This window comes from Fukomys damarensis, unplaced genomic scaffold, assembly GCF_012274545.1.
Source record: "Fukomys damarensis isolate Sample0158 unplaced genomic scaffold, DMR_v1.0_HiC HiC_scaffold_37, whole genome shotgun sequence".
Lineage (NCBI taxonomy): Eukaryota > Metazoa > Chordata > Mammalia > Rodentia > Bathyergidae > Fukomys > Fukomys damarensis.
The window spans coordinates 55,057,791-55,074,054 of record NW_022900949.1 but is presented as its reverse complement, the minus strand read 5'-3'; the positions used below and the strand labels follow the sequence as shown (position 1 = coordinate 55,074,054).

At 36.4% G+C, this 16,264-nt stretch overlaps 2 protein-coding genes across 2 annotated transcripts in view; both read left to right on the top strand.

Moving 5' to 3' along the window:
* The window catches only part of Atr (ATR serine/threonine kinase), a 101,709-nt gene extending 89,323 nt beyond the window's left edge, over window positions 1-12,386 (top strand). The window contains exons 42-47 of the mRNA XM_010608182.2: window positions 1,432-1,582; window positions 4,779-4,935; window positions 5,034-5,187; window positions 6,495-6,646; window positions 10,512-10,617; window positions 12,105-12,386. Coding sequence (XP_010606484.1) covers window positions 1,432-1,582; window positions 4,779-4,935; window positions 5,034-5,187; window positions 6,495-6,646; window positions 10,512-10,617; window positions 12,105-12,278 — 894 coding nt within the window. The 3' untranslated portion in view covers window positions 12,279-12,386. The remainder of the gene's footprint in view (window positions 1-1,431; window positions 1,583-4,778; window positions 4,936-5,033; window positions 5,188-6,494; window positions 6,647-10,511; window positions 10,618-12,104) is intronic.
* A 1,288-nt stretch (window positions 12,387-13,674) lies between these two features.
* Xrn1 (5'-3' exoribonuclease 1) overlaps window positions 13,675-16,264 on the top strand; it is a 123,100-nt gene continuing 120,510 nt past the window's right edge. Inside the window, exon 1 of the mRNA XM_010608183.3 lies at window positions 13,675-13,938. Coding sequence (XP_010606485.1) covers window positions 13,864-13,938 — 75 coding nt within the window. The 5' untranslated portion in view covers window positions 13,675-13,863. The remainder of the gene's footprint in view (window positions 13,939-16,264) is intronic.

Genomic DNA, 16,264 nt, shown 5'->3' with positions numbered 1-16,264 from the left:
GGAAAGATGCAATTTTTTTTTTAATTTGTCTCCTTTCCATCCCCACCCCACACATTTCTTAGTTTTTTGTTTTTGTTTTGTTTTGTTTGAGACAAGCTCTTGCTATGTAGTTCAGGCTGGCCTTGAACTCAAGCTGGCTTTGAACTCTTGGCAATCCTTCTGCCTCAGCCTCCTGAGTGATGGGATTATAGGTGTACATCACTACACCCAGCCCCATGCATTCCACTGTACCTTTTTTTTACTAGCAGAAAAAGATTCTTGCCTTTAGCATATTGTTTTGTTTTTAAGGAGTTATGGAGTGGGGGTGTTTCTCAGTGATAGATCACAGAGGCCCTGGGTTTAATGCCCAGCATTGTAGTTCTGGACAACTACAAAAAAGGCACAGTTATGATCCATGTTTGGTTTAATCAAAAGTAATCTAAAAATCAGTACTGCATTTAAAATTCAAAATTCATTTCAAAGGCAGTATGTTGAGGATTTTCATTTAAAATATTTGATAAATTGCTACCTTAATTCACTGTTAAATGACTAGTATATTCTTCCCAAAGCTCCTTGAACATGTTTATCATTTGACTTGAGTTTATTAATTTACATAATTTTTTATTAAGGTATTTTATTACCATGACCTCTCATTAACATGATCAAATAAAATAGCCTGATAGTGGAAAAAACTACTATAGTCTTCCTGTGTTGGTCTTAAAAGCCTTAGACTGATTTTTATATGAAATTCTATCCCCATCCTATTTTCTGGGCATTTGTGGAGCCTTTGTAATGCTAAAATTTAAATGTGGTTTTGGTCAGTGATTGTGCTTTTGAAATTAACAGGTTACAGTTATAAATGTGTGTGTGCTTCATTTGCCTATTTCGTAGTGTTCCAGAATTGAACATTATATTATTTTTTTCTTGTGTATTTGGATTAATCACATGAAATATGTAAAGCTTTCTTGTGGTAGAGGATAGTTCTTGAAGTGGAATTATAATAATTAACAACAGTAAATACATTTTGAGAATATTATGCAACTCATATTTTCATTCATGTGTTTTTTAGATAATCAAAATTAAACACCATTCTTTGGGCCTAAGGACTTCACGTTTCAGTAATATTTATAAAGCAATAGAAAATACAGTTTTTTGTCACTGTTAAATTTATAACTACAATATTTTAATGTAATATTCTTGTCACATTAATAGTGAATAATTTCAAAGGACTTACCCAAGGCATTTTTAATGGTTTGGAAATAGATTAAGAATACCATCCCAGTAGTTTTCTTATCAACCTTTCAGAAGAATTACTCATCTACACCACCCATAGTAAGGCTTCATTAGCATTCTTTGGCTGTGACTTGAGGATATTTCGCTATACTTGACATAGTGTGTAGAAACTTCAAATTCTATGGTTTTTAAATTTATATGCACCTTCTTGTTTAATAGTGCTTAAGAAAAGATGCAGAATCTCGTAGAAGAGAACTTCACATCCGAACATATGCAGTTATTCCACTGAATGATGAATGTGGGATTATTGAATGGGTAAATAATACTGCTGGCTTGAGACCTATTCTGACCAAAATATATAAAGAAAAAGGTATGTTTTCTTAAGAGTATATAATATGGAAATGATAGCTACAAACATAAAATATAGATAGAATTGTTTTTATCACGTCAGAATATTTTATTTTATATAAACCTCAGTGAAATTTCTAGATTCTATGTGCTACAGTGCTTAAATATTTTCTTTTCTTCTTTTCTCCTCCTTCCCTCTTTTTTTTTTTTGGTACTGGGGATCAAACTCAGGACCTTGTGCTTACGAGGCAGACATAGTGATTCCCTCCCTTTCTTGCTGCTTTCCTTCCTTTGAATCCTTTCTTATCTTCATTGGAAAAGGATTTGAGGAAGTTAACAAAAATATATATAAAAATATGTTTTTCCCAGATACTGGTTAGAAATTTTGAAACTACCATAAAAATATACTTAAAATTATGGATAATGAGAGCTAGTTTTCTCACTATCCAAAAAAATAAAAATAAAAGAGACTAGGCTAGAATGAAATTTGAAATGTTTGATTAGAGTAATAGGGTCATACCATCCAAACCTGGAATAATTTGAACGAAAATAAATAATAACAGCCATTGACAAATGGCATGTCCATACTGATATAAACAAATACTTGAATCAATGAATAAGCAGGAATAGTTTTTTCTCATATTAGAGTTGCAATGGATAAATGTAAAGGCTAGAAGAAAATAGAAAACCACTAATCCCCATGGTAGTAATTGTTGTAAGCAATGATTATCAGTGAATACTAAAATTAGGGTAAAATAGAATGAAGATAGTTTATTTTCAGAGTCTCAAAGTACTTCTTCATGAGATAGATATGTATTCATTGTGAAGGGGAAAATGTACTAACTGTATAGCAGAAGAACAAAAATAACAAGTGGTCAACACTCAAAAAAAGACAAAGACAGTTATTTCTCAAATTTCATGCCATAAAAGAAGACAAAACAGCTGAATATCATATGGAATCCTGGATTCGATCCTGACCCAGAAAGAAAGGGTACTAGTGGGACAATTAGTAAAACTTGAGTAAGGACTGAAGGTTAGTTAATAATACAGTAACAATAAGAATTTCCTGGCGTACGTAATTATAGTACTACTAAAAAAAGCTATGAACACTCAGAAAAACTGCGTAAGAACACACAGAAATTCTTTGTGTCATTTATGCCACTTTTTCAAAATGTAAAATTACTTTAAAATATTTTTGAAATGTATAAGATGCAACAATACAAATAAATAACCAAATTTTCAGACTAAAGCAGAAAATAAATAGATTAGTTTCTAAGGCTGCACACAGAAGCAACACAAAATTAGATGGGTTGAACCATGAAAATGTATTGTTCCACAGTCCAGAGGCAGGAAGGCTAAAATCAGGGTTTTCAAAGGCTCATGTTCTCTCCCTTTCTCTTATGTTTTAGTGTCCCTTGACTTATAGCTGTATCACATTATTCTCCTTTTATTGTGGCATAGCATTTTTCTGTCTTTTCTATTCTTATAAAGATAACAGCCATTGGATTATTGAAATATGGGCCCACCTTAATGACCTCACCTGATTGCATCTACAAAGACCCTATTTCCAGAGGGGAGCAGGAGATGGAAGGGATTAAGATGTGTTATGTGTGTGTACTAGCTTCTTATAATGAATGTAACAATCATGCACTGCAGACATATAATAATAACAATTAAAAAATAAAGCCAGGCATGGTAGAGAACACCAGTATTCCGTAATCCCAGTACTCAGGAAGCAAGGGAATCACTGCCAGTTTGAAGCCAGCCTGCGCTACACAGTAACTTCAAAGCCAGACAGAATTACAGAGTCAGACCCTATCTTTAAAAAAATCAAACAAAAGGAAAAACCTCCCAAATTAACCTATTTCCAAAAAAGTTGCACTCTTTAAATATGTTTTGAGATTCACAATTCAATCTATAGCAATAAGTGATACTGATAAATTACTAGTTTATGAGCATTAGCTAAGTATATACATTATTATTATTCAAAGGCTAATTGACATTATATAGGCCATATCAGACAAGTAACTTGTCTAGGTTCACAAATTTAACATATTGCAGAGTTGAAACTAACACATTTGAGTCAGATTTCAAGGAACTTTTTGTTGACTATTTTATTCATGAGGATGAAATTTTATATATGTTTTAGTTATTAATATCAGATTTGTTTGCTTTTTGAGAGTCTTACCATCAGTACAGACTAGCCTTGAATTTCCTGTGTAGCCCAAACTGTCCTCGAATTTGGTGATATTATTGCTTCAGCCTCTGGAAAGTCCTGGGATTACTTGGATCACCATACTTGGCCTTGATATTAGATGTCTTTTAAAAAATATCTTCCATCTTATCATAAACACAGGTGAACTGTGCAACACTTGAGGCTAAAACCCTTAAATCATTAAACTTGTCCGTAAAACTACAGACCAGATTTGGACTCTAATGCTTAGCTTAAGAATCAGTTTTACCAGTGCTGGGGATGTAGCTCAATGGTGCTGTGCCTGCCTGGCAAGCACTATGTCCTGAATTCGATCCCTGGTACTGAAAAAAAAAAAAGTATCAGTTGTACTACAAATTTTATAGGCTAGCTAATCAGATGAAGTAAATTATTTCAGAGCACTAATGTTGGTTCTTTATTTTTTTATTATTATTATTATTTTTTTAATGTTGGTTCTTTAGCAGTGGTAAAGTTTGAATATCTTGATTAACAGAAATCAGTATATATATTTTTATTAGGTATTGTAGCATTTTCACAATTTCAGGGGTATATTTGCACTGGAATTTTTCTGAGTCTTGTATTCTGGAGTTATTTGATCATATAACATTGGTTTTTGTTAACAGTAATTTTCATCAGTAAGAGGCTGCATTTTTGGGGTTTTTATTGTTGTTGTTGTTGTTGTTTTTGAGACAGGGTCTCACTATGTAGTTGATACTGACCTGGAACTCACTATGTAGCCCAGGCTGGTCTCGAACTCACAGTGATCCTCCTGCCTCAGTCTCCCAAGTCTTTTTTTGGTAAATATTAAAGGGAAAATAATACGACATTTAATTTGTAATAGCAGATAGCAAGTTTATATATACATAATTGAAAATTTTTCACTTACTCTTGCTTTTCAGTAAGAATTTGAGTAAATTTTAGTATACTCTGTCCTAGTTTATCAAAAATAATTTTGCCTCTTTTCTCATTTGGATGTATGATTAACAGAAATCACTTTGCCTTCTAGGAGTATATATGACAGGAAAAGAACTTCGCCAGTGTATGTTGCCAAAGTCGGCCTCTTTATCTGAAAAACTTAAAGTATTCCAAGAGTTTCTCCTTCCTAGGCATCCTCCTGTTTTTCATGAGTGGTTTCTGAGAACATTCCCCGATCCTACATCATGGTAAATTACCAAGAATTTTATGGTTGAATGTTTATTTTAATATTTTTTGTTGCCGCATCTAGGATAAAGATATTTGATAGACACTGTATTTCCATTAGGTATAGTAGCAGATCAGCATACTGCCGTTCTACTGCAGTAATGTCGATGGTTGGTTATATCCTGGGGCTTGGAGACCGTCATGGTGAAAACATTCTTTTTGATTCTTTGACTGGTGAATGTGTACATGTGGATTTCAACTGTCTCTTTAATAAGGTATGTAAGGTGATTTAGTGTACTTAATTGCATATTTTCTCCTGATTTCCTTTTCTTGACAACTCCCCTTCTTAGACATACCTTTGGTAAGTTACACGCATAGTTGTGTCACATTTAGAGTTTCCATAGTAAAGCAATTAGGATGGAGAGAACTTAGAAGATTGATATAGTGTAAAATAGCACTGAACTTGAAGTCCAAAAGCACATTCCGACTCACTTAGTTACTAGTTATGTGAACATGGGCAGATCAATTCATTTACTGAGACTTAATTTATAGAGAGGGATTTAATATTGTAGTTTCCACATCTGGCGGCTCATCAGATTGATCCAACAGTTTTAAAAATATAAAGGGCTGAGGATGTAGTTTAGTGGTAGAGCACTTACCCAGCATGTATCAGTCTGTGGATTCAATCCCCAATACCCCCCCCCAAAAAAAAAATCAGTAAAAACAAATACCTAGGAAGTAGCCCATGAGATTCAGTAGATCCAGAGTAAGGCTTTGGAAAGAAATTAAGGCAATGAGACTCTTTTCTAAGGTTAAAATCCTGGAGGGCAGATTGGTAGGTTAGTCTGCTATTTTCTTCATTTCCCATCTTTTCTTAGTTGCCTTATGCTATTACAAGAAACTGAAAAAGCTCACATACTGAATTAAGAATAAACCACTGGTATAAATTAAATCATGCAAAAGAGGACTTTAAGGTAACTCATTGGAGGGATAAAAGATTCCTGGAAGAGGCCAATTAGAGAACAGCAGAAAGTGAACAACTGGACTTGCATAACGTATTTCATATCTTGTCTAAAGGATGTATCTGACATCTGGTCGTTTCTTGTAACGTGAAAGGTGTTTTGTGGTTTTTTTGTTTGTTTGTTTGGTTGGTTGTTTTGTGAAACCAGGGATCAAACTCAGGACCTTGCACTTGCAAGGCTCCTGAGTGGCACCGCCGAGTTAAATCCCTGGCCGTTAAAGAAGAAAAATATGAGAATTTTTGTTTGTATTTTATTTGTGTTTCAAGAAAAACATGAGGAAGCTAATGAGAATACTGAATGCATAAAAAACTTCTCTGTAATATTATTCATTATACTAAATCAGTAAAAGTGAATCCATTAGTCTTCTGGGTCTTATCAAGTCTGGCTTCATTTCCCCAAAACCAAAGGCAATCAGATGACTCTTTCATGCTATAACCCTCTAATGTAGTTACGGCTGTTTTTGATCTTTGCTAAAGTTGTTTAGTCATGAAGTTCTAAATTATTTGAGTAAAGATTTTTAAATTCTAACATTGTTACTTTGTAATGCATTGCTTTTTCAGGGAGAAACTTTTGAAGTTCCAGAAATTGTACCATTTCGCCTAACTCATAATATGGTAAATGGAATGGGTCCTATGGGGACAGAGGGTCTTTTTCGAAGAGCATGTGAAGTTACACTGAGGCTGATGCGAGATCAAAGGGAGCCTTTAATGAGGTAAACATCCATATTTTGTAAATAATTTAGCAGTAACCTTGAATGTAAATTCTGGTCCCTAAGTATGCTTTACTTAAAAATCACTTTGCATTTGGCTAAAGTACATTTTTAAAAATAGTAATTAAATGATTCACATAATATAAAATTCATCCCTTTAAAAAAGTATACATTTTAGTGGTTTTTAGTATATTCATACAATTGTGCAAGTATTTCCACTAATTTTAAGACATTTTCAATACTAGGAATTCCATAGTTTTAGGTTTTATTCTCAGTTTCTTCCTCTTTTCCATCTTCCTGAACCCAGCCATCTTCTTGCAACTACTAATCTATTTTTTCTCTCTATGGATTTGCCTGTTCTGAACATTTCATATAAGTGGAATCATATAATATGTATTTTAATTTTTGTTGTTGTTGTTGTTGTCATCGTGAAAGAGCACACTTTATTGGGAAGCAGACAGCAAGCAGCGCCATGACCACAGAAAATGTCAGCCATGGGAGCGTAGACTGGTGCAACCACTGTGGCAATCAGTGTGGAGATTCTGCACTGAACTAGGATTAGAAGTTCTATTTGACCCAGCAATTCTCCTTCTGGGTATTTTTCCAAAAGAATTAAGAGCATCATACCACAGTGATATATGTGCCCCCATGTTTATAGCGGCACAGTTTGTAATAGCTAAAACATGGAAACAGCCCAAGTGCCCATAAATTGGTGATTAGATAAAGAAGATTTCTTTTATTAAAATGGAGTACTACTCAGCCATAAAGAATGACTAGAGACATTTATAGGTAAATGGATGCACATTTGAGGCCATGCTCTTAAATGAAATAAACAGGACACACATATAAATACATACTCTCATACCAAAGAAACTGAAAGTGTAAATGACTAAAATATATAATAGATAATGTAAAATAGGAAAAAAAGGTCCAGAAGGGAAGGGGAAGTAAGGGAGCTATGAGAAAAGAAGGAAAAAATGGAAACAAAAGTTTTTGTAAATAGGGAGAGGTAGAAAGGAAGGAAGGAGAATAAGGAAAAAATCATAACCAAGATATCTACTGGGTGTGAAGCAATACCTCATTGTGATTTTAATGTGTTACTCTAATGACCAGGTATGTTGAGCATCTTTTCATGTGTTTGTTGGTCATTTGTGTATCTTCCTTGGATACTCAAATCCGTGGCCTATATTATTTCAAAGGGTGGAATGGTATCTAGCTCTTTTGCCTAAACTAACCTCAGTCATCTATGCTCAGTTGATCCTACCTCAGCCTCCCACGTAGTTGGAACTACCAATGCATACTACTATACCTGGCCTCTTTGCCTACTTTTTAATTGAGCTATTCACCTTTTATTCTTGAGTTCTAAGAGTTCTTTACACATTCTGGATACAAGGCCCTTCTGGCATATATGATTAGCAGATACATTGCTTTTCATTTTCTTGATTATGCTTTCTAAATCATTTTTTTTTATGATGCCAAATATTGAACCCAAGGCCTCCTATGTGCAAATCTGAGTTACCCACTGTATCACTGAGCTGTATCTGTAGTAGAGTTTTTTTTCTTTTTTGTTTTTTTGAGGCAAGGTCTCCCTTCGTAATTCAGGCTGGCCCTGAACTTGCTTTGTAGCCCCAGGCTAGCCTCAAACTCACAGTGATCCCCCTGCCTCAACCTCCTGAGTGCTGGGATACAGGTGTGCACCACCGCACCTGGCCAGAATGTTTAATTTTGAAGCAGTCCTTTTTTTTTTAACCTTCTGATTATATTTGGTGCTTTTGGTGTCATATGTAAAAAACTATTCCCTAACAACCTCAAAATTCACCTATTTTTTAAAAGTATTTTATAGTTTTAGTTTTATTTCATCCTTGATCTGTATTTAGTTATTTTGTATACATGGTATGAGTTAGGGGCCATATTCCTTCTTTTGCATATGCATATTCAGTTGTCTTAGCACCATTTTTGGAAAAAGACTGTTTTTCCTCCATTTAATTATCTTTGTTATTTTTTTTAAATGGTCGTTTTCAACAATTCTATTCTAATGATCTATAAATTTAATTTTATGTCAACTATACGTTGTCTTGATTACTGTAGTGGTGTTTTCGGTTTTTAGTTTTGTTTTGTTTTGTTTCGTTTGGTACCAGGGATTGAACTCAGGTCCTTACATGAGCGCGAGGTGGGCAGCAGAACCATTGAGCTAAATCCCCGGCTCTGATTACTGTAGTTTTGTAACACATTTTGAAATCAGGAAGTGAGAGTGCCTAAACTTTGTTCTTTTTCAATACAGTTTGGCTGTTACATGTACCTTGTATTTTCTTATTAACTTTAACATCAGCTTGCCAGTTTCTGCAGAAAGCCAGCTCCAATTCTGGATTTGTAATCAGTTTGTAGAGCATCTTCATTTAACAAATTTAAGTTTTCTCATCTGTGAACATATTTTTTATTTATTTAAATGAAATTTTCATTTATTTAAAATATTCATTAATTTCATTCAACAATGTTAGCAGTTGCTTAGCAGGGAGAGCAGGACAACATGAGATTTCACCATACTGCCCAGAATGGTGCAATTTAAAACTTATGAGGTGTTTATTTCTGGAATTTTCCAATTAACATTTTTAGGCCACAGGTAACTAACACCGTGGAACATGCAGGACCACTGCTCTGTTTTAGAAGGTTTACTTGTAGGAGCTGGTGCTAAGAGACAGTTTTGGGCAAGTGACCAGGGCTAGATGATGAAGAGCTCACCCAAAGCCTCTTCTCACAATTAAACTGTGCCTCAAGAGTATCCAGAAAGCATTGAAGGGTTTTAAGAAGGGAATTTAAGAAGAAGGCATGAAATAATCTGGTTTGTGCCTGTACAAAAATTACAGTACTGGTTTAGACTAAAGGCCAGAAAACTAAGAACTATTGCAGTAACTCAGGAAAAATGGTGCACTGGATAGTGTAGAGGCAAGATATAAGTAGAGAGATTCTGAAGATATTCTGGTGATAAAATTAAATACTAGGGAAGAGTCATCTGGCAGAATCATCTCACAGGAAAAGCATTGCAGAGCAGAGCTGCTCACCTTATGGCTGCCAGAAAGCAGAAAGGAAATGAACCAAAGCCCAAAGGAAGGAGCTGGGGACCAAACACAATCTCCAAGGTCATGGTCCCATGATCCACACCTGCCAACCATGTCTCACCTCTTTCTTCTTCTACTTCCCAATAATGTCAGAACATTTTGATCTTATCAATGAATTAATCCACTGATAAAGTTAGAGCCCTCATGATCCACTTGACTCCTGAAACACAGACACACCCAGAAGTGTGTTTTACTAATTTCCTAGACATTTCTCAACCCTCAGTCAAGTTGACAATCATTGTGAACCATCAGGAATATAGGAGAAATAGTTGAAAAAAATAATGAATTTTGTTTTGGAGATACTGAGTTTGAGGTACCTGTAGTACATCCAAAGGGGTATTTCCCTTAGGTAGTTGGATTTGATATCTAGAGCACAGATGATCCTGACTGGATCTGTATGGTCGGTCGTCTTAGATATTATATGTTCATTGAAGATATGGCAAGGGATAAATTCATTCATTCAATAATACTCATTTATCAGTTCATAGTGTACATTTAGAGATGGCACACATAACTCATCTTTACTCTCTAAAACCACCTCTGTTTTGTATTGCTTTTTACCACTCTTTCCTTTAATTTCACCCTTCTTTTACGCCAACAATAATTTCACATAACCTTATTGTAAAGGTACTAGCTCAGTAATCTCTTCTTACTCATCAGCTTCTTATCCTTCACTTACTCGTGTTTTTAGCAAGATATCTTCTTGCAAAGATAACATTTTATTGTTACTATAATACTTGTTTTGATTTTAGTGTCTTAAAGACTTTTATACATGATCCTCTTGTGGAGTGGAGTAAACCAGTAAAAGGACATTCCAAAGCACCACTGAATGAAACTGGGGAAGTTGTCAATGAAAAGGTTAGTAGAAGATGCAGCTTGATATGAACTAATACTGTATTATCTCTACAAATAAGAACTGATTCTAAATACTGTCAGTGACTGAATATTGATTATTCTGAAATGTAAGGTTTTTTAAATTGTCACTAACATTTTTAGCATTTGTATACTAAACAGATTAAGCACATTTGTTTAATCATAGGCAGCTTACAATTAAGAAATAGTGCAGTAACCTTGAACAAATTGCCTGAACTTATGGCCATGTTGGAGCATTGAAATAGTGATAGTACTATGCCACAATCCTTGAGAAATGTAGGAGTTTAATCTCTACTATGAGTAGTGGAGGCTTCATTTTACTCAGTTACTTTTGTGGGGTTTTTGTTTGTTTGTTTTTTGGTACCTGGGCTTGCACTAGGGACCTTGTGCTTTCGAGGCGGGTAGTGGAACCACTGAGATAAATCCCAGGCCCCTTTCAGTTACTTTTAATTAGTTAGAATAGATTGAGGATTGGTGGGCTGGCGATTTACCTCAGTGGCACTGCACATGCCTCACAAGTGAAAGGTCCTGAGTTTGAAACATAAATAAATTAATTAAATTAGATTGAGGATTGGTTTGTTTTGGAGGGGTTTTGGGGTTTTTTTTGTTTGTTTGGTTTTTGGTACTGAACACAGGCCAGGGTCTTATATATACTAAACATATGACCTACCACTGAGGATTGTTTTTCTAATAACATCATTCTCACTTTTGCATTTTGATGTGCTTTTTCTTAAAAACATAAATGTGTAAAATTCTAAGTACACTTAGATGATCTGCTTGCAAGAATGTATATTATAATGCAAACATCAGCATTGTTGCCATTATTAGCGTTCATTCAAACATTTAAGTTCTGAATACTTTCAAGCCTTATTTGTTTTGTTTTGTTTTTCCTATGGTGTTGGGAATTGAATTCATGGTCTTATACATATTAGGCAAAACCCTACCACTAAATTACACCTCAGCCTTCAAAAGAAACATTTTAAATTATTACTTTTCTGGAATTGTATACAAAATTCCTGGACATTTCTTGTAGTCCAGAAACATGTCCAGTCAGTTCATGGTAAATCAGTATCTCAAGGCCCAAATCAGTATGTCAAGTTATTAGCTTTTTAAAAAAATTTGGGGGCTGGGGATTTAGCTCAGCGGTTCTGCTGCCTGCCTCAAAAACACAAGGACCCGAGTTCGATCCCCGGTACCAAAAAAACAAAACAAAACAAATAAAAAAATTTTTTTTTCCTGTGGCTGGGGAATTGCTCAGTGGTGCCAGGTCACAAGCCAAGGTCCCAAGTTCAATTCCGATACCCCCCCCCAAAAAAAATGGTTGTTTTTTTTTTTTCTTTTTCTGTATTTGGTCCTCTAAAAGGGTGTTGCCTTACCAATATTTACTAAATATCAATAAAGGTAGAAATTTCAAATTACCAAAACTATATGTTATTGGGTGCTTAGCCTAATAACTTTCTATTTCATTTTAGGCCAAGACTCATGTTCTTGATATTGAGCAGCGACTACAGGGTGTAATCAAGACTCGAAATAGAGTAACAGGACTGCCATTATCTATTGAAGGACATGTGCATTACCTTATACAGGAAGCTACTGATGAAAACTTACTATGTCAAATGTATCTTGGTTGGACCCCATATATGTGAAATGAAATTATGTCAAAAACATACTAATAATCAAATGAATGCATTTGTTTGATATTAATCTGTGTTGTATCTATTCATTTCTAAAATAAATCCTATGCTAGGTGTGGTGGCGCACACTTGTAATCTCTTTACTTGGCCTGATTGAGGCAAGAGGATTGCCTCATGTTCAAGGCCAGCCTGGGCTACTTAATGATACCCTATCTCAAACAAAACAAAACAAAAAAACGTAAATAAATATTCTTTAACTATTTTTTCTGTTGGTTCTGGGGATGAACCCAAGACCTGAGTCCTCATACATGTTAGGTCTGCCTTCTACCACTGAGCTACATTCCCAGCACCAGTATTCTCTTATTTTAAAGATGCTGCCATACTGTGGGTGTACCAGAATTCACAATCCAGTAGTAATGGAACACAGCAATATTTACAAATTCCGGGCCGGGGCTTAAGCTCAGCGGTTCGGTGGCCTGCCTTGCAACCGCAAGGACCCGAGTTCAATCCCCAGTTCCAAATAAATAAATACATACATACATACATACATACATAAATTCATTCATTCATTCATTCCATGAGAGTTTAACTTTTTAAAAAATTAAAAATGTTAAACTCTAGGCCAGGGATTTAGCTCAGTGGTTCCGCCACCTGCCTCATAAGCGCAAGGTCCCGAGTTCGATCTCCAGTACCCCCCAAAAAAACTGTAAATTTTCTTGCAGATTTAAAATAAAGCAAAAATAACTATAAAACAATGCAATTATTACATTCCAGGAAATGGGAAACTATGCATTTTGTGTATGGTTGAATGTGATGGGGAATAACATAAGCCAAAAAGCATGAATATAAAACTAAAAATATAATTTCCTAAATAGGAATAAAAAGAAACAAGAACAAAATATATAATTTCCTATCAAGGGCTTACTGTTAACAGTTAAAGGAGGATAGGAGGTTATTTTTCAACCATCTGGCAAAGAACGCTTTGAGGGTGGGGATGGGGTTGAAACGGTCTGGTTTTGTAGTTCAGACTCCCCTTTAACCCATGGTGTGATGTTCCTGCTTCAGCCTTAGGAGTCCAGGATTAACAGTATGCCACACGCCCAGCAAGAACTCTTTTAAAGGAAACGTTGGGGTAGATTTACATTCCTCAGAGGAAAATAAACCCCCATCCCAAATTAATTCAAATAAATCAGACCTTTCCAAATTTGTTTAAAATAGATTCGCATTCTCAGGTGGCAGCAGCCAGGACAAAAATCAGTAAGTACCCTTCTGACAACCCGTAGTTTTCGTGCCACTTCCAAATCCTCAGTGCTAGAAACGCATTTTCAGAAGTAGGTTTAAGGCGGACATCCAAAGCCTCTCGGATCTCGGAAATATGAGCGAGGCCAGGGGAGCCAGCAGCGGCGGGGTGGACACGATAAACCCCGCCCCGGGACGCGTCCGCGGAACCTGCCGCTCTAGGCCCCACGGACGCTCTCTATGGTCGGGCGGGCTGTGTGTTGTCATCGGCGGAGCGACGGCCCGAGGCGGCGGCTCAGGCCCGGCGGGGCGTTTGGTTTCGTCTTGGCCCTGACTGGAATTGGTGTTGACGGTCGAGATGGGAGTCCCCAAGTTTTACCGGTGGATCTCGGAGCGGTACCCCTGCCTCAGCGAAGTAGTGAAAGAGCATCAGGTGGGTGACCGTGGGGCAGCGGCTCGGAAGGCCTTGAACCCGGGACTCGGTGCTGCTCTCTGGGACTGGAGCCCCTCTGATCGTCTGCGGGTGAGAGGCGGACAGAGTGGGCCGAAGGCTTGAGGACGCCTGGGACCCGAGTGGGGCCACAGACAGGTTCAGCTTCTGCAGGGCTTGCCCAGGTCTTTACAGTTCTGCCGCGGCAGGGCCTTCCGCAACTCCGGACGAGCCCTGGGTAGGAATGCTTTTAATTAGCTCCCTCTTCTCCTTCCTCCCAGCGACCTGCAAGTTGCCTTTCCCTTACCCTGGATGCGGAGCTGGACTGGATGCCAGCTTAGGTCCCCAGGCCACCCCATGCACCACAGCTTCCTACGAACAATACCAGCAGCCTCCGCAGTGCAATCGCCGTGTTTACTCCTCCTTATCAGGGGCTGCATCCCACCTCATCCCTGCCTAGGCTTGTTCACGTGGCTGATGGTTCAAATGTGTGATGCCTTTTGATGCTCTTTTTTCAGTCCCAAAGACTGTCCCGATCTCCTTTGACCAAAACAAACGCACACACACACACACACTTGGACGGGAGGGGGAGTTGGGAGACTTCGATGTGTCCACTAGCGCGAGAACATTACTACTACTACTTCTACTACTACAACTACTACTGTTTGGTGTGTAGTGGCGCCTGAGCAACGTTTATGTGTACATTTCATGGAACTATATAGGAAAGAAAGAAGTTGTCATTTGATTAGGCATTGAGTAATACTTTAGTGTTTGTCACATGCAATAAAATTTGATACTTTTGACACTTGAAATTACATAGTTAACTGAATTCGTTGTGACAGTATAGTTTTGATAGTGGGAGCTATTATAGTTTAATCTTTTTTCTGAATAATTATAAGTATACAGTTAGACCCCTGCAAATAATTCTTTTGTTGATAGATTCCAGATTTGGTACATGGGGAAAAGTTACAAAAATTCCATAATGCTTGCTTATCTTTCATTTATTTAAAATACAATTTGAGTTAGATTTAGAAGGGCATTTATTTCCACAGAGTAGGGTTTAAAAAAAAAGATACTGGTACATCACAGAAATGGAATTAAGTTTGGTGTTACCTGGATCCTTCAACCAACAAATATTTGAGTATGTGAATGCGTCAGTTACTTTATCTCTAAAGTGAAAAAAAAAGTGATTGCTATTCAGAATGACCTGGTAATACATAATTTTTTCAGTAATTTCATTTTGTACTTTTTGGTACTGTGTCCTGTTTGGTGGAACTCTTCTTGAATTCTCTATCCTGAGGGATTTTGTTACTGAAAAGCAAAATTAATCTTTTTAATGCAGTTTTATGACATGGACCTTAAGGATAGGTTTTGTGACAGCTTTACTATAATAGAAACTAGGAGTAGGATTATTTTTTAAATTACACAGTAATAAACCCTAAAACATGGTGGGTTAAAGTGATGTCTTTCACAAATGTTTGATTAAAAAGAGACAAATGAGTTACTAGCTACTCTGTGAAGCAGCGCTTCAAGATTATAATGCCTACACACAAGCCTCAGTGGTTCAAAAGCCAGTCCTAGTGGGAGAAGGGATTGGGAGAAGTCGGTTCTGGAAAGGTGGAGGTAATAGTGGCAGTAATACAGTTTTTTAGGGTCTGAATCCTCACATGTAACCGAAAGAGAAACTACGTAGCAAAATTTAACATCATGAAACAGTTACACTTTGTAACATGGTATCTCTATGGTACTTTAGGGTCAAATATTACTGGATACTTTAGGATCAAAATACTAAGGGATAAAGGCAAACTGCCAACAGCTTGTAGATTCATTCACCATTATGCAAGACAATGAAAGAAGCAATGGGGAAACTTCTGGTGGATCTAAGAACAGGGAAACTCCACGATAGCTAAAACAATATTCACCAAAATATTCAAGAAGCCAGTTAGATAGCAGAAACTGAAGCTTACTCTCTTTAGGATTAACTAAGTGAAGGGTCTGCTGTAAGGAAAACCATAGAAGCCAAAGCAATATACCTCCAATAAACTCTAAAAACTGCCTTGCCAAGATGCTCTTCTGAGCCAAGCCCAGGAGAAACTGCTTGGAATAGAATCAAAATTTATCATCACTAATGGAGCAATAGGGACAAAAGAGAAAATCCAGATAAAAGCTAGAGGTAGTTAGAGTCAGGAAAGCTTAAAAACAACAACAACAACAACAAAAAATGGTATTTTTAAACACTACCCAAAAATCGAAGAAGAGGAAGCTTTGTGAAGTTAAAGCTTTCCTGAATGACTATTCATTCTTTTTTTTTTTTTTTTTTTTTTTTTTT